General features: G+C 47.3%; 1 protein-coding gene across 3 annotated transcripts in view; it reads right to left on the minus strand.

Moving 5' to 3' along the window:
• Positions 1-2,172: 2,172 nt before the first annotated feature.
• The window catches only part of LOC149869246 (DGAT1/2-independent enzyme synthesizing storage lipids-like), a 34,430-nt gene continuing 17,861 nt past the window's right edge, over positions 2,173-18,741 (minus strand). For all 3 annotated transcript variants that reach the window (XM_090039973.1, XM_090039971.1, XM_090039972.1), the window contains 3 exons: positions 7,925-7,985; positions 4,809-4,948; positions 2,173-2,377 (listed from right to left, as the gene is read on the minus strand). In XM_090039973.1, the coding sequence (XP_089896099.1) occupies positions 2,273-2,377; positions 4,809-4,948; positions 7,925-7,985 (306 nt within the window). In that variant the 3' untranslated portion in view covers positions 2,173-2,272. The remainder of the gene's footprint in view (positions 2,378-4,808; positions 4,949-7,924; positions 7,986-18,741) is intronic.

Below are 18,741 nucleotides of genomic sequence, written 5' to 3' on the forward strand. Positions count from 1 at the left end.
TGCCCCTAAGCATAATCTCCCCTGCTGGCCCCTCATAGATGTGTTTTTGGATAGTTTTCTCAGAGTTTCCCTAGGACTGAGGTAAGACTAATGGGCCTATAGTTTCCTCGGTCCTCCCTCCTCCCTTTTTTGAAAATGGGGACCACATTGGCCCTTTTCCAATCCTCTGGCACCTCACCAGAGCACCATGAGTGCTCGTAGAGCTGTGCCAGGGGTCCCGCAATGGCCTCTGCCAAGTCCCTCAGCACCCTTAGGTGGAGATCATCTGGACCTGCTGATTTGAAGACATCCAGTCCCACCAAAAGTTCCCTGACCAGGTCCTCTCTGACTCTGGGCCTGGCTGTGCCTCTCCTGAGTTCGTCTGGGATGCCAGTGGGAGTATGTTGTGGTCCTTGCTCAGAAATATGGAGGCAAAGAATTTGTTAAAGAGGTCAGCTTTATCATCTGGTGCAACCACCAGACTGCCAAGCATGTCCTGCAGGGGCCCCATGTTACCAAGTGCCTTCTTTTTGCTCTCTATGTATTTAAAAGAGGACTTCTTGTGGTCTTTGATTTGGATTTTAAGTCATAATATTAAATAGAACTCATTCTTCTTTTTGAATGATTAGGAGTTTGGTTCATTCCACGCCCCGCCCCCAAAAACCGGTTAGTAGCTCATTGCCAAAGTTCTAGACCTACAGTGATTACTTGGGTGGAGGAGAGGGGGAAAGCTGTGTGTGGTTCTATCCTAAATAATGATAATGTAAAAAAATAGCAACATTGCAAAGTTTCATATTCATCCTAATCTGACTGGTTTCCACAACAAATTTGTCAGTTTCTAATGAGCTTCCAGCCCATAAACTCTTCTGACTCCAATAAAGCTGGATACTTTTTCATCTCTAGCATTACAACCAGTACTAAAATGTTATACAGGTCAAACTAGATGAAGCTACAGGCAGACGTACATCTGAAGCATTCTAAATCCTGGAGTGTTTCAAATTTGCCAAAATGAAGGTGAATGCCCCTCACCCCAATGCCTGTATCTTGGTGTTGAATGCACACAGCAGCACTTTTTTCCAGTTAGGATGCTGGGGGCAAGAATTCCTTCATGTCTCAGGCTCCAGGGCTTTTTTACATGTGTTCTGGGAGGTGCAAGGTGGCACTTTAAAGTGCCTGCCACTATTTTTCAGCTTGTGGGATGCTGATACATTTGATGTTCAGGCACTTTTAATTAGTGCAGCTCACTAATTAAGCTAAAGCTCATTGAACAAGCTTTAGCTCAAAGTCCCCTGCTACCATTTCTCAGTATGGGAACACTGATGCATGTGACACGAGAGTCACATGCATTTATTTCCATGCTCCAGCAGACTATCTGCTCTGATGCACTGGATTTCCAGTGCTCATGGCTCCCTACATGTCTAGAGGAGCCCCCAGATTCTGGCGGTTCCTAAGTACAACCACACACACAGGGAAGTACTTATTAGCTGACCATCCCACTTCCCTCCTTTCCCAAGGGGACAAAGGGTTGGAGCACTGTGGAATGCCAGAGAACTACTGACCCATGCAGCTGCTTTAGGAAGTACATCAAAAGAAAACAATTTCAAAAGATGTCCTTCATTTGTTGAGGGTCATTTTTAAAGTACTTCAGTCATTTTTAGGCACTTCATCTGTGCACAACCTTATTTAGAGCGCTTCTAACAGCATGCTTACCCAGGGTCCCAGTTCATTCATGAAATGTCAGGGTCTTAAAATTATGCCCCATGATCCCACATAAGTATTAAAGGTTTGACTTGAACAAAAGCGTGGTGTAATTCAGGGCTTAAGTTAACCACCAAACCTCTATTACTAGTTATGATGCTCGAGATGGAAAGACTCAAATCTGAATATTAGAACCCAGGATGAACTTGTAGGCCTGGCAGTTAAGACAACATTAAGTACAAACTTAAGATGGGACTGAGCAAGAACATGAACATGGAAAAGTGCAACATTATTTTAGAAAGGTACTTTCAAGATAGAACCCCAGATTAAAATGAATGGCTATTTATTTTTTTTACCTGATTTAGAATGCAGGTTTGGGCCCCTACTAATCATCTTAGGGGGATGGTAGGGGAAGGAGGGAGAGGAAATATTGCTTGTCTCTCAAAATTATACAGAAAATATTTACATTTAAAAAGAAGAATGTCATACAGAATGTCCATTTCCTAATTAAGTTTTAGAAGGTCACTTTTCAATAAGAATTACAAGTTACAAACATAGTTTGAAAATACATGTCTACTTTGTTACACAAATGACCTCAATCTTCTTTCACTTGCGTCTCAAATCGTTCCCTTAAAGCCCTAAATATATTTCCTGGTATTTTCTGATGCTTGTCTATTAATGACTGGATTGCATTCTTGGCCTGTTAAAAGAGGAGGAAAAATGTAGAAGTTAGTTGCTTTCTTTTTCTTGCACAAGTATGAACACAGTAATATCTGGAATCATAGTTCATCTTTCAAAAGACTTTGAAACCCCAAGGGAGTGGGGTGTATGGGTCAAAAACAAACAAGCAAAAAAATCCCCAGACTCGTATCTTTTATATAAAAGAGCAGTGAAATAGACCAATTAGATTTCTGCAAAAAAATTCTCTAATAAAAGGTATCACCTCTAGCAAGTCCTCATTCCTAAATACCTAAGTGCTTTTTAACAATTGTATTGATACAAGAGGATTCCAGGATAAACCTTTAAGATGTAACTATGCCTATGCCTGCTTCTGTAGTGGTAAGTGTAGCAAAACTATTGCAATTTTATCCCCATTTCATCCAGGGTCAAAGTCAGGGCAATCTAGCTAACTTGTATAGCTATGGAAGTCGCATGCTCAGTAGTTATACAGCTGATGTGTGCTCCCATGCAGCAGCTCCCTTTCCCCTCTTAAAGACAAGAGCAGGTATATTTGCTCATGCCCTTAACTGTCCGCATCCCAGAATCTGATACACAGAGAACCAATTTTGGTGCTCGGAGACAAACAATTGTCAAGTAAACCAAGTGCCCAGGTTTTCGCAAGTAAAACTTCCAGGTGACCTGAGTTTTGTCACTGCCCATGCCCAGAACTACCAGCACCCTACCAGGGTGGAATTTCTTGGTACCTTTCATGCCTAAACCACTTTGGGATTTACAAGTTAGGCAGCCTTATGGGAAAGTCTCCCAGTTTGGGGGGAGGGGGAGGTTCTAATCTGACAGGCATCAGATTTCACTTAACACACCCTTACAGCACTGAGTTCATAGAAAACATAGCAATGATGACCAATGTCATTCAAAACCATGGTTGAGCCAAAGCAAATGAAAGCAAATGGTGACAGTCAGTGCCCATCTTTTATGAAACAGCTTAGAGGTTACATTCCCTCCCCCCTGTAACCAAAAAAAATTTTAAAAAAATAAACTAAAATAAAAAAATCAGCTGTTGAAAATTGGGATACATGTGAGAAAATATGGTAAAAGCAGCTTCTATTGCACGAACCTCTTAAGAGAAAGTAACATTGCATAGGGGGCTCCCTAGCTGTTGGTGGACATGTCTTCTTTCCTTGTGCTGTATTTCTGAAGTTGAGCCAAGCCCTGGGTGCCAGAGCCCAGGTTCCTGAGACTGGGCCCTCAGCTAATCTGGCAGGTGCTAAATCACTGCCCACCAGCTCTGCTTGAAGATTCAATAACACTGGCTCAACCAGCAACACCTTCAGCACTCTGCAGCTAGGGAATTAAACAGAGGAGCCACAATATTTTGCTCCCCATACCTGCAGCTGCTTGTGTTTTCTCTGGGAATGTAACACACTTACCAGCATTTTCAAGGAAAGACTTTTTCTTCTTCATTCTGCACTTCAAAAACCAAGGTGCCCATTTTATTCAGAGGCATGTTATACATGAAGAAATATGGTATGTCATTTTGAATAGCTGTATTCAGAGATGGTGAACTGCCTAATGGGATGCAACTGATTTGATACTGGCAGAGTCCAAATATTTTCAGGAGATGAGGGATCTTCTTTCAGAATGTTTGCTTTATTAGTGCACATATTTAATGAATTTCAGCAATTGCAGAGGAGTAATCAGATGACTGCATCATTCATACCTGCTGATCCATCAATTGCCTCTGAATTTTGATGCCTCTGTATCAAGAACAGGGGTGGGGAATTATGTCAGCTGGAGGACCACTTAACGAGTTTTGGTGAGGACCACTTAACAAGTTTTGCCCACACTTCCTCAAGAAGGTTACATCATAATCACGTGACCATAAAGCTACCAAGCTAGTCTACGTATTCTAGACATTAAGACTGTTAAGACTTGTAGGTAAAAAGTTGAAAATCAAAAACAGTATGTAGAGGCTATGGGAGGTGGATAGACCACTTTTACTTTGCTTTAATAATTTTATTTTACTCCCTGATATCTCCATGACAACTCCCATAATCTTGGTTTTGAAGATGAGGGGTTTTGTTTTTCTTGAGGAAAGGCTGGGGGTTCTTTTATGCAAGACAAGGAAACATCTCTTAGGATGACTTTGACCAGCCCACCACAGATCATCTGACTAGACCTGGTTTTGGAATCTAAGAAGAGCTGATATTTTGATGCACAGAAATACTACATGCTATTTCAAGAGACCTAGAACTTATTTTGGTGCCAAATTTACATCATGAGTGTTGAATGATGCAGAAATCAATTATTAATTTCAACAACTTAAGTGTTAACATGCCTGACTGCTCTGTGTAATACCCAAAGGTAAAGATCACCATCTTGAAAAGTATGCTTCCGCTATATTTAGACATTGACTATTTTGATACAACAAACAAACAAAAACCAACCCTTACCTTTTCAGCTAATTCTGCAGCATTTAGATTTGGATCATATGGGATAGGATCTCCAATATATGTACGATATTTGACTGGAAACCCTCCATATAGAGGAACAAATGGCAACCGAAAATATTCATACATCCGCCTAAATAACTCTGTTTTTCAGTTTATTTAAAGAAAAAAAGAAAACAAGCTTTGAGAGACAATATAAATAAATTACATTCTAAAAGTAACCCAGCCCCATAAAGCATCCAGGTTCTCAAACTGCTTCCTGAAGAGTTATTCTAGCCTTGATCATCTCTTAGAAAGAATATCAATTTACCTCTGGCTATAATCCTTGGAAGCAAATTCTTAGGATTCCTTTCTCCCAACAACAGTGAGAGACTATAGGAAATAAATCTGGAATTCGTTAAAGTACAATGCAATGCTACAAAGACATACCTGAACTAGTTCTTGTACTGGCAGCAGTAGTACAGTGCTATGCCTGGGCTACTTAGCCCTAATCATAGCTTGGTTGCTGAAAGTTGCATAGCAGCAATCTTATTTGGAGTGATATCTTATTCAGGTATTTCTACATGACGCTACTTTGGGTCATGTGGAAACACCCTTAGAGGTTACCACAGCAGATATAAGGAGAACTATTCCAGGGCTAGGGACAGAAATTACACTAATATAAGTCAACAGAAGCCAGTTCAAATCTGTAACACAACAGAAGTTCACTGAACATAAGCCACTTTCAAAATGGTCCAAACCAGTTTAAAATAAACCTGGATAGATGTGGTACAGGGGTGGGCAAAATGTGGCTCATGGGCCAGATGTGGCCTGCCAGGCCATTCTATCCAGCCCATGGGCCCCTAAAAAATTTAGAAAATGAATATTCATCTGCCCCTGGCTGCCTGTCAAGCGGCCCTCAATGGCTTGCCAAAACTCAGTAGGCAGCCCTCCACCCAAAATAACTGCCCACCCCGATGTAATATCAGACTTAACTGATTTAGATTAAATGGGTTTACTGAACTTCTGCCCCAGATCCCCTCCAGATTCAAATTAACTCAGTCCCTCACCATCCTAGAATGCTTTGCACCTCCCCAAAAAGCCCCTTTAAAAGGATGGATGGGCTAGCCTTGGTCTGCTCCAGCCAAGTAGGGAGGCTTGTTTCTGGCTTCTGGCCTGGGCCACTGCAGGCATATGGCTGCACTTCCAAAATCAAAAGCAAATGTCTATTCAGTTGCTTCTTGATTCAATCTACACAGCTTAGACTAACCTGCGAAGCTTGAATCAATTCAGCCTCAGACTTTTTGGCTGTCTGTACTTAGCCCAGGTCAGTTGCAGTTCAGGTATGTGGACAGCCCCTTCAAAATCCTGCTGGGGATGTAGAAGGAAAGGGCAAGCAAGAAAATAATCCTTCTCCCAAGATACTCAAGAGTGTCTTTTTCCTTTTCTCCTGTTAAGACATGGTCCTCATCCTGTTACTTGCCTAGAGACCGGGAACAGCCTTTGAAGAGAAACATCCTACCAAACTAAGCCTTACTAATGCCACCAGAATGGAGGGACCTGTCATATGTTCACTTGCAAGAGCTGTAAATCTTTGGGACGTAGTAACTTATTAAGGTTAGGTTGCGTCAAGGAGATACCCTTTGCTTTAAAACGAGAAAAAAACAAAAAAAACCCAGTTTCTGCACACGTGAAGTACTTTCTCAGCACTGTAAACTACTTGAGTTTTAACTGCACTTAGTAAGTGTTAGAGATCAATGTGGCACCTAAAGTCTCTCAAAGTTCCACTAGAACTAGACCTGTGACACTGGACCAGAACTTAGTTATGTCACCATTTTTTGTGTTCAAGAAGTTAGTCTGGTGTACACAGCATAAGGACTAATATAGTTCCAAGATAATTAAAGGGACTAATTTGTAGAGTCAGAAGATAAGAACATACACCAGTAATGAGGTAACTAAATTTCCTTAGGATTTATATTCATTCTACTGAGGGGTGCAAACATGAAAGATATTATACCAAAACTGTTCTAATCTATGAAGAATGAGGATTAGTTCCTGAGGTAATACAGCACTTGTGTATCACATAAAGTCTATATGTTTATTTTTGTAGCATCTAAAGCATATGTGAACACTTCCTACATCTGTATTTGACGCTTGCAATTTCCCTGCACTGCATATCACTTCCAGCCACAGAGACAGAAAACATCAACAGAATGGTAGTGTTTTTTTGCCATGTAAGGTTGTGAAGCAAAAGGACACGCCATGGTTGAGACAGAATGTGCTGCACAGGGCAGGTGTAGGAAACCTGGAGGAAAAGTGTAGCTGATGCAACCTATGCTGATTACTCAAAGACATAGTTAGAGTTACATCAAAGTCCTCAAAAAACAGATGGCTCAGACTGAAATCTTCCAGTACTGTGTGGTTTGGAACTGGTTGTGAGGACTGAGGAGAAATAAAGAGCAACCTTCTGCAGAAAACATTTGAGCACACTCAATTAGAACCCCTGAAGATATTTTCACAGGTGCCAAGGCACTGGTGCCACAGGCCAGGTGAAACTGCCCTGTGAACCATGTTTCCAAGAGACAAAATACAGAGCCAGACTGGGAAGCCACTGCAGCAGAAGAAGGGCTCCTGCCTGCATTAATTAGAAGCGTCTCCTCTTACCCCAGGCACTTCCCAGTCCAGCTCCACATGCGTCTCTGGCAAATTTCAACAAACTGTGCGAGGGCTTTTAAAAATGTAGGTAGTATTAAAAACAAAAAAAACCCTCAATGAACAAGAAGTCTGGCCTACCTCCCAACAGGGAGAAGAGAACCCATAATAGGTTTTATAAACATGTAAAACAAGAAGTATTACTCTAACCTTATTATTCTACATGCACACTTAGTAGTAAGTCTCCCTCCCAATTCCATCTAAAATCCTAAATTATTCTATTAATGACAGATCATCTGATATAGTAATGCCAGTCAGATCTGAAAACACATTCTAAACTCAAGTTGAACCGCTAAATAGCACCTGATCAGAAATAAAAAATATAAAACAAATCTAAACACAGATTTAAAAGGAAGTATTATCACTGAGGTAAAGTTGAACACATGCACAGAAAGTCAAAAAAGTTAGAAAATAGTAAAATATCTTACTTATTCTTCCTAATGTCCTAATTCCTTCCCGAACATTTTGTGTAAACATAGGAATGATGGGCTAGGAGAGAAAACAAAGATAAAAATTCAATAAATAGAGAAGTCTTATTTTTTATAGTCTTTTTATTTTTTAAACACACTGTGTAAAGCTTACTTCAGAATGAAATACTTTAGGCAGGTAGCTCACAGTCAGAGCCCAACTCAAAGTTTCAGAAGTTGTTCTGCTGTGACACAAAAAGCCCAAACTGGCAGACACAACTATATTTGTCTGTCTGTATTCTTAAAATTCTGTGTTACTTTAAAATCTTAGAGGCATTTAAGCTCTTTTGATTAAGTACATATGCATGCATGCAACTATTTAGTTAAGTAGTTCTCCAGGTTTTTAATAAGTACTCATACTAAATATGATTAATGGTTGCTACACCCATTATTATTAAGAGGTGCAGAGAAACCAACTGTGTGCCCTTGCTGTGAAGAAGACTAACAGCATACTGGGCTGCATTAGTAGAAGCACTGCCAGCAGATAAAGAGAAATGATTCTTTCCCTCTAATAGGCACTGGTGGGACCACATCTGGTGTACTGTGTCCAGTTTCAACCCCTCCTCCCCTCCAAAAGATCTCTGCTCTTTGACACCAATGTTGTCTCAAACTAGAGGTGCACTGATGCATCAGTCCGTGATCGGATATGCAAAGATATAAAGAAAATTTTCTGCATCAGAAATTGAACCGATGAAGCTGATTTTGTCCAATAAATACCCGTGCATGCATGCAGCCGCAGCGCAGCATGTAGGCAGTGACCCACACGGCCCAGCAGTGTGGAGAGCTGTGTGCAACTGGTAAATCTGGTGTGGTGAAAGGGGAAGAAGGAAGGGTGGGGCTTAGATCAAGGCCGCTGCAGTGAGGGAAGGTATGGGGCTGGGGCAGCTGCTGCCCAGCCGGAGCCAAGGCAGGTATGGAACAGAAGCATGGCTCATTGTGTGGGGGAGGTAGCTCCCACCATTGCGCATGGCTTGTCTGGCTGCTCCCAGGTGGGAGGATTTTGTGTTGGTTTTTTTTGGTAACCACAGGTTTTTAATATTGGCAATGCTACAGTAAGTGACAAGAGGGTGTTTATTTCACAGAAGTTTGTATTTACTGGGCGCTAGTTAACCCCAAATTACACAATATGCTCATCACAGAACCACACCATAAGTACCAGCAACTCTAACATTTATTTAGAGAAGGGGAAAATAAATAAATAAATAAATAAATAAATAAATACATGTTTGTGTATCATTTGTTCCAGTGGATTCTTGCTCTCTGACTTGCAATCTTCATTTATGCTTTTCTTTTTATATGATAGATAAATTAGCAAATGACAAACTTGGATAAACAAATAGGGTGGGTCCACGTGAGCAGGGGCCTGCTTTTACAGCAGCACACAAAGTAGCGCCACAAATTTGTGCTGTTACTTTGTGCCCCAGTGTATGCTTTTGCCTGTGTGCATTGTCCTGCTGCTCCATGTACTACAGTGGATGGCAGGGGCACAGGGTGCCTCAATAAGGGGCTTGCCATGCGCTGCACTGAGGCACCCTGTGCCCCAGCCTGCTGGGGAGTGGCACATGGAGATAGGGGAGGAGGCAGGCTAGCTGCTCCTCCCTTGGCACGTCCTGCACGACTGCCCCTGCCTGGCACGTCCTGCACGACTGCCCCTGCCTGGCACGTCCTGCACGACTGCCCCTGCCTGGCACGTCCTGCACGACTGCCCCTGCCTGGCACGTCCTGCAGAGCCTCAACCAGCTGCTCCCCACCTGGCTGGGGTGCTGGATGCCTTGAGACAGGGGCGAGGCAGATGGAGATGGGAGCAGCCAGCCGAAGGCTGTCTGGAATGCAGGGTGCCTCAGCACAGGGGCTCCACAGTGCATGGAGACAGGAGAGCAGGCAGTCCTGAGCTGCCTGCTCCCCCATCTCTCCATTTGACCTGGCACTCACCACTTGGTATGGTTTGCACCATTTTCTTTCTGAGTTTGTTTTTTACTACCAAAAAATCCCAGTATTGATGTGCAACTCGTGCAGTCTGTGGAACGACAAAGAGGTTTGCAGCACCACAAACTACACATGCCAGCATGTCTGGATCCTGCCACAGAGTACTGCAAAATATCACAGGTAAATCCCTGCAAATACTGCAAAACAAACTTGTATGAAACTGGGCATTTAGTCTCAAATATCAGAAAAAAAACAATAAAAAGAAATCATAATGTATACTTTTAAAATAAAGTCTATTTAAACTTCCAAAATGATATCTTTACCCTGCATTTCTTAAAGAAAGTTTTTGGGTTTTTTTTTTAGCAGAGTCTGTTTGCAATACAAACTACACAAAAATTCTAGAATGCAGAACGAAAAAGCAGGGTATCAACAGCCTATGGAGTTGACAGCTCTTTTAAATGTAATATTTTCATTAAAAAGAAAATAGTGGATCGAGAGACTCCCCCTTTACCCACACCTTTAAGTGACTGTCCTGCTCTATTTGGCACTTGTAAGGCCTGATATGAAAAATGCTGTGGTTCAGTTTTACGTACCAACCTTTAAGACATATATAGGGAGATTACAGAGAGTCCATTGGAGAGCAACAAAAAAAAACAACAGGATTTATGAGGGAAAACCAATATAGCTAGGAAATGTAGGTTGGATATTAAGAACTTTCTGTGAGATGGGTTAAACATTGAAACAGGCTACCCAAAAAGTAGGGCTATGCAAAGCTTCGGGTGCCGATTCAATTTGGAGAAGATCAGCCCAAATCTCAGAATCTGAAGACCAGTAAAAAGGTCTGAATCGTTTCAAAGCTCTCTGACTACGTTTGGAAAAGATTCGGAGAGCTTTGGAGATTCAGGCAGTCCCCACTTGCCGCCGCAGGGAGCTAGACCCTGACTCTGTGCTGGTAAGTGGGGGGGGGGAGGGGCAAGGGACCATGGGGGGATCCCCGCCAGACCCCATCCTCTGCTTGCTCCTCCAGCCCCCAAGTGCCCCCAGCCTCCCCCCCACCCACTCTCCCATCCATGTCAATGGCTGCCCTCCCCAGCCCCAGGATCCTGGAGCTTCTTGTTTTTTTTTTTAAAGGAGCCTCGCATTCACTGGCTGCTGCAGCTGCTGTTGGGGCCTCTGGGAACTCAAGGCAGAGCCCCTCCACAGAGTGCAAGGCAGTGTGGAGCAGCAGGGACTGCCGCCCTGCCCAGCAGTAGCCGGTGAGTTCAGGGCTTTTTAAAAAAAAAAAAGCTGAGATGCTGGGGCCAGGCAGGGCAGCCATTGACAGGGCTGGGAGAGCGGGCAGGGGATGGGGTCTGTCTGATTCAGAGATTTGGCAGTGGTCAGATCTCTGAATCAGATTTGGCTGAATCAATGTGGGACACTGATTTGAATCACTGAATTGAATCACTGTCCACTGAAATCGGCCAAATCCAAAGCAAATACTAGCCATTTCACACAGGCCTACCAGAAAGGCTGTGAACAGATCGGACAAACCCTGGAACGGAATACTTTAGTTGAAGATGATCCTGCCTTCAGCAGAGCATTGGACTAGATGATCTTTCTGAAGTTCCTACAAGCCTACTTTTCTATGCTTCTGTCTTGCCTTGTACCAGAATGTAGTAGGGGAGGACTCTTCAATTACTCAGTATTTGTTCTATGCCATATGCAATGAGACGCTAACCCTCAGGCAACAACACTACACAAATGCAGAAGTCCAAACTAATGAAAGATTCCTATATAGGCTGTATTTTAATTTAAAAAAAAAAAAGAAAAATAGCCTCCCACCTTCAGTATTCCATCTGGAAAAATGTGTGGGTGGCTTTCTGAGATATGCTGAGTAGTTTTGAAAGAAAAAAAGGCAATTTCAGGCCATGTTGTAGCCCTTTACTATGTATTACATTTATGCAATTATATAAGTATGCAAAAAAATTTTGTAAGAGTAGTTTAGTATATAACTTGCAAGATGGAATCTATAGAAGTCATTTACAGGAAACCACAGTAGGCAAAGTGATTCAGGAGGTCAGTGAACAAACAAAAGTAAATGCAAGAATACTGTTTTGCAATGTTTTAAACGAAAGTTATTCCAGTAATGCATTAAGATACTAGTGAATTTTGTAAAGCAAGCTTGCAGAAAAATATAAATTAGGAATTTCAGTAAGGAAAAAAAAGAAAAAACAACTACTTATTTCTTTGAGAAATAACTTAATATATTATAATTATGATCTATAGATTAGAAGTATATAAAACTACAAAAGAAAGAAGTAGCCTATAGAACTGCATGGTACAGAATTGAGTCTTAGTTCTCTTTGCAATGTGGTCCACATTCTTGCAGCTGTACTCATCTTATCTTAGCCACAACAGCACAGCAGGGCTTTAGAAACTGCAGGAACTATTCATATGGAAGAGTAATACTAAGAAAGTATAGAAAGCTATCTTTTAATTTTATTTAGCATAGGAAACATAGGAAGGATGCTCGTAGCTGATGTGACCAATTGGCTCTTTCCAGGACACCAGTGATCAGTGGACCAACAGCGTGAAAATATATGCAGCAACAAAATGATCAAAGTACTTAAAAGCAATGCAGATTATGCAGTATGTTTTATATACTGAACCTTTAAAAACAGGCCATACCAAGACCACAAAACTTTAATTTGTCATGCAGTGGCACCTTCCAGTATCATATAGCTCCACAACAACAGCTTCCCAGCTTCAGTGTCCATATAACACAGCGCTCACCAACCTGGAGCTCAGAACTGACTGGTCGATCCCGGAGCCTTCAAGTCAATCTTGGGCAGAAGGGACACCTGGGCATGCGTGGATGCATAGATCCACTGCCCCCAGCCCCAGCAGTGTGGAAGGGAAGAGGCAGGGGCCAGATCGAGGCCCCCACAGTGAGAGACTGACTTGTGGCTCAGCCAGGAGCAGGGGAAGGTAAGTAGGGCCTCCCAGGTGGTGGGAGGAGTAGAACCCCAGGGGGGGGCTCCTCCAGGGGAAGTGGGGGGGGGGGGCTCCCTCCCCATCTCTACATGGGCAGAGGCAGCAGAGGAGGCTGCTGCTATGTCTCAAGCCCTACTGCAGCTGGATTGGGACTCTCCGCTGCCCAGGAGCTCATGGGGGGGCACTCCTGCCGTTGGGCACAGCCCAGCAGGGGCTCCTGGGGCCTGTGCCCCACCACCTCTGCTCCAGTAGAAAACAGCTGCTGCTGGGAGCTGCCTGCCCAGGCACAAGTGGGAGGGGGCACAGGCGCCACTGAGGCCTCTGGCGGGCTGTACCTAGTGGCAGGAGCCCCCTCTCCCCCCTGCACATGCACCTGGGTGGCAGAGCCCTCAGGGGCCTGGGCCCCCGCAACCTGTACTCTGGAGGCCCATACCTTGCTCCCTATGCTCTGGGATGAGGCGGCTGTTGCTTTGGACTGCCTGCTGCACCCGGAGGACAGGTGGGGTGGGCCACAGGCCCCCAGGGCACCTGCTGGGCCGTCCCCAGAGGCAGGAGCCCCCCCAATGTGCTCCAGTGGCAGAGTCCCAGACGGGGGTCTGACCCCAATTCTCTGCCACTGCTGGGCTGAGCTGCACCTGCCCGGCAGCCAAAGAAATCAGGCTCCAGCCCAGGCAGGTCTGGGATTCTGTCACCTAGAAGCGTGTTGGGGTGGGGGGGGGGCTCCTGCTGCTGGGTGTAGCCCAGTTGAGACCTCAGGGGCCCGTGCCCTCCCCACCACTTGTGCTCTAGGCACAACAGGCAGCCTGCAGCAGCAGCCTCCTTATAAACTCAAACTGTTATTTCTCATTTTTTTCCCAGCTAAGCCTCAGCCCCTCGCCGGCCCAGAGCCAGGCTTGGGGGGTGGGGGGGGGACATGGTAGATCTTTCGGTGCCCTTTGCTTTCAAATGTGATCCTCACCATAAAAAGGCTGGAGACCACGGATGTAACATGATAGACTATTTGACACCACAGTGTTAATTAGCCTGGCCTTGATGCTTGGCAGATGCAGCTACATAGCTTCCAGCTTGCAAAGCAGCATGGCAAATTTGATAACACCACTGACCAGGTAACAGGGCCAGACTGTTACTATGGCTGTGGGGCAGCCTGAACAGCCCAACACCCTGAGAGCACTTCCCCTCGCCCACCCAGACTTGCAACAACTCAGGGAAGGCTGAGAATCCAGGGCCTGGAATGCAGTGAGCCTCCCAGAAAGGGAGCTAACACATGTATGGTGAATGAGGAACAGCCAGCCGCATGGACCAGTGAAGGAAGTGGGGGGAGGAAATAAAACAATGAAAACAGCCTCAGGGGCTGTACCTGCAGGGAGCAGGCTGCCTGGAGCCTGGGGTACCCGGGGTTAGGCAGCTGCCAGGAGGAATCAAGAGTTTAACTTTGTTTGCTTATTTCGCATTTCTAACAAGCCCTGGGTAGCCTCCTGTTACCTACTAGCTCTGCTGCAGCAACAGGCAAGGGGCCTAAACAGTGGGTCCTTAGTTAGGCTCCGGAGCGGTGAGAGACATGCGGGTGAAGCCCGCTGCGCCCCCACTCCCCCGAAGCCCCCCAGACACCCCCTCAGCAGCCGCAGAGCCCCCTGCCAACCCCCAGCACAACCGGAGGTAAGCGGGCTCGTGGTGGGAAGAGGTTAACTCCTCGCTCCCTGGGAGGAGGCGGCTCCGTGGAGCCGGGCCAGGTCAAGCCCCCGCCCAGGCCCCTACTTGGCCCAGGCCCCCAGGGAGCCACGCGACCGGAGCTGCGCGAACAGGCTGCGTAAACAGGCGCTCGAGTTAGCGCGGAGTTCGCGCAGGAGAGGGCGTGGGAGGGCACGAGACCCTGCCTGCGACCCCCCAGAGTAGTCAGCCCCAGCCGTAGCCAGCCTACCAGAGGCATGACACGGATGGGCACACGCCGCACCCCAAGGGTCCCCACGGACTCTGCGGCCCCCCCCCCTCGGGCACCTCAGAGACAGCCACCCAGACGGAGCCCATGGTTCCGGGCTCCACGCAGACGGAGCCCCTGGCTCTTGGCTGCGGGGGCTGCCTGTCCCTTTTTCAGGCTCTGGGGCCTGGGAGCATGGCCACCTCCCCTTGCGGGGTCTGCTCCCTACTGGGGTCTCTGGCGTGCCAGATGGAGGAGCTCCAGGCCACAGTCCAGAGACTGCGTGCCATCAGGGACTGGGAGCAGGAGATAGACTCCTACTGCCAGGCCCTTCTCCCCCGGGAGCCGCAGGGTAGAGCACCGTCTCCCTCCATGACTAAGGAGGACTCTGGGACCTCCCGCTCTGCCCAGTCAGGGGCATGGACCACGGTGGTCAAGGGCCCCAAGGCCCACCACACCAAGGCCCCTCCTTCGCCAGAGCTTAGCAACAGGTTCGCACCTCTTGCAGCCCCAGCAGAGCCTGCTCAGTTGCCGGCTCCCGCAGGCAACCCAGGCTCAACCACGGCTACTGGCCCCGCTCTCCCCAAGTCAAAGTGAAAGGTGTTTGTTGTGGGAGACTCCATCCTGCGGGGCACTGAGGGGGCAATCTGCCGCCCTGACCCCTTAGCCCGGGAAGTCTGCTGCTTCCCGGGGGCCTGCATCCGAGACATTGCGGAGAGGATCCCAGAGCTCCTCCAGCCCACAGACCACTACTCCATGCTCCTTATTCACGTGGGCACCAATGACACGGCTCGGAGCACCCCCATCCAGGTCATGAGGCGCTACAGGGAGTTGGGAGCGGGGCTTAGGGGTCTGGGAGCTCAGGTGGTGTTTTCATCGATCCTCCCAGTCTCGGGCTATGGGCTGAGGAGGGAGAGGAGGATCCACGCAGTGAACCAAAGACTGCGGAGCTGGTGTCATCGGGAAGGCTTTGGCTTCCATGACCACAGCCCGCTCTTTGGCAAGAGAGGCAGCGAGCTGCTGGGAAGAGATGGCCTCCACCTCTCTCCCCTGGGGAGGAGGCTCTTCTCAGCCAGGCTGGCTGACCTGCTCCACCGGGCTTTAAACTAAGCCCGCTGGGGAATGGGGGAACTACTGCCACTGCTGGCCCGCTGAGCGACCCTTGCAAAGCCAGCAGACCAAGGCACTTAAGGGAGCCCACCCCTGCCCCAGCCCTGGCACAATCTGTGAGCAAGGCAAGAGCCCCTAAGGGCACACTTGCCTGCCTGTACACTAATGCCAGGAGCCTGGGTAACAAGCAGGAGGAGCTTGTCCTCCTGCTCAGTGCAAAGAAATATGATGTCATAGGGATAACGGAGACCTGGTGGGACTCCACCCATGACTGGACCACAGGTATAGAGGGCTATACCCTGTACAGGAGGGATCGTGTTGACAAAAGGGGCGAGGGTGTAGCTCTCTATGTGAAGGAAAGCTACGTGTCCCTGCAAGCTGATGTTGGCAACCGGCATGGACAGCTAGAGACCCTCTGGGTAAAAATTCGTGGGAAAAATGGCACAGGGGACACAACGGTGGGAGTCTACTACAGACCTCCCACTCAAAGTCCTAAGCTTGACCAGGAGTTCGCCCGGGAACTGACTGAGGCCGCTTGCTCCAGGACCTTGGTTGTCATGGGTGACTTCAATTACCCGGACATCTCGTGGGAAGATCACTCAGCAAAATCTGAGCAGTCGCAAAGCTTTCTCTCATGCGTGGATGACCTCTATCTGACTCAAGAAGTCTATGGGCCAACGAGAGGCAAAGCGCTGCTCGACCTGGTACTGGCTACGGGGGACGACCTAATTGGCAACCTAGTGATCGATGGGAAGCTGGGTGACAGCGACCACAAGCTGATCACCTTCACCATCCGCCGTAAAGCTGGCAAGTCAGTCAGCAACACAGAAGTCCTTGACTTCAGAAAAGCCGACTTTGACAAGCTCAAGAGGCTTGTCGGTCAGGCCCTCAGGGACCGTGACCCCAGGGAAATGGGAGTTCAAGAAGAGTGGTTGCTTCTCAAGGAAGCGATCCTCAATGCACAAGCTAAATCTATTCCAACATGGAGGAAAGGCAGCAAGAAGGCACAGCAGCCCTCCTGGCTCTCTAGGGACCTAGTGGACCTCCTGCGGCTAAAAAGGAAAGCCTACAAAGGATAGAGGACGGGAGTCACCTCCAAGGAGGATTATTCTGCACTGGTCCGGTCCTGCAGGGAGCAAACCAGGAAAGCCAAGGCTGCAACTGAACTCCAACTAGCTTCAAGCATCAAGGACAACAAAAAGTCCTTTTTCAGATATGTGGGGAGTCGGAGGAAAAGCAAGGGCAATGCTGGACCCCTGCTAAACCAGATGGGGCAACTGACGCCCAGGAAAAAGCCAACCTATTAAATAGGTACTTTGCATCAGTCTTTCATCAGTCCCATGGGACGCCCATGCCTGCTACAGGACAGGGAGATCTGGATGATGGGGATCCCCTACCCTCCATAAATGCTGACCTCGTGAAGGAACATCTTGAGAAGCTGGATACCTTCAAGTCAGCCGGCCCTGACAATCTGCACCCCAGGGTACTCAAGGAGCTGGCGAGCGTCATAGCCCAGCCCCTGGCACGGATCTTTGAAAACTCCTGGAGCTCTGGTGTAGTGCCCGAAGACTGGAAGGCGGCCAATGTGGTGCCGATCTTCAAGAAAGGGAGGAGAGTGGATCTGGCTAACTACAGGCCCATTAGCCTGACTTCTATCCTGGGGAAGATCTTGGCCTTGGCTCCACCACGATCCGCTGGCTGGGAAATTGGCTCCGTGGTCGGACCCAGAGGGTTGTAATTATGGCGGTCACTCATTGTGGTGCCCTGTGACCAGTGGGGTCCCTCAAGGCTCTGTCCTGGGACCCATCCTGTTCAACATCTTCATTAATGATGTGGACATTGGAGTCAGGAGTGGACTGGCCAAGTTCGCCGATGACACCAAACTTTGGGGCAAAGCATCCACGCCAGAAGATAGGCGGGTGATCCAGGCTGACCTGGACAAGCTCAGCAAATGGGCAGACAAGAACCTGATGGTGTTTAACACCGAAAAATGCAAGGTTCTCCACCTTGGGAGGAAAAACCTGCAGCACCCTTATAGGCTCGGCAGTGCTACAGTGGATAGCACTACAGAAGAAAGAGACTTGGGGGTCATCATTGACCACAAGATGAACATGAGCCTCCAATGCGATGCTGTGGCTAGTAAAGCGACCAAAACGCTGGCTTGCATCCACAGATGCTTCTCGAGCAAATCCCGGGACGTCATTCTCCCCTTGTACTCAGCCTTGGTGAGGCCGCAGCTGGAGTACTGCGTCCAGTTTTGGGTCCCACAATTCAAAAAGGATGTGGAGAAGCTTGAGAGAGTCCAGAGAGCCACATGCGTGATCAGAGGTCAGGAAAACAGATCTTACGACGATAGGGTGAGAGCCATGGGACTCTTTAGCCTGGAAAAGCGTACGCTCAGGGGTGATCTGATGGCCACCTATAAGTTTATCAGGGGTGATCACCAGGATCTGGGGGAACGTTTGTTCACCAGAGCGCCCCAAGGGATGACTAGGTCGAACGGTCACAAACTCCTGCAAGACCGTTTCAGGCTGGACATAAGGAAGAATTTCTTTACTGTCCGAGCCCCCGAGGTCTGGAACAGTGTGCCAGCGGAGGTGGTTCAAGCACCTACATTGAACACCTTCAAGAGTAAACTGGATGCTTATCTTGCTGGGATCCTATGACCCCAGCTGACTTCCTGCCCTTTGGGCAGGGGGCTGGACTCGATGATCTCCCGAGGTCCCTTCCAGCCCTGATGTCTATGAAATCTATGAAAGCCAGCAGCAAAAAGAGAAGTTGCCAGCTCTGCTGGCATGACCAAACATGTTTGGCTGTGAACTGCCCAGAAGCTACCCACAGCAGCTTACAA

The sequence above is a fragment of the Crocodylus siamensis genome, chromosome 3 (assembly GCF_052110815.1).
Source record: "Crocodylus siamensis isolate JL-2025a chromosome 3, ASM5211081v1, whole genome shotgun sequence".
Taxonomy (NCBI): Eukaryota; Metazoa; Chordata; order Crocodylia; family Crocodylidae; genus Crocodylus; species Crocodylus siamensis.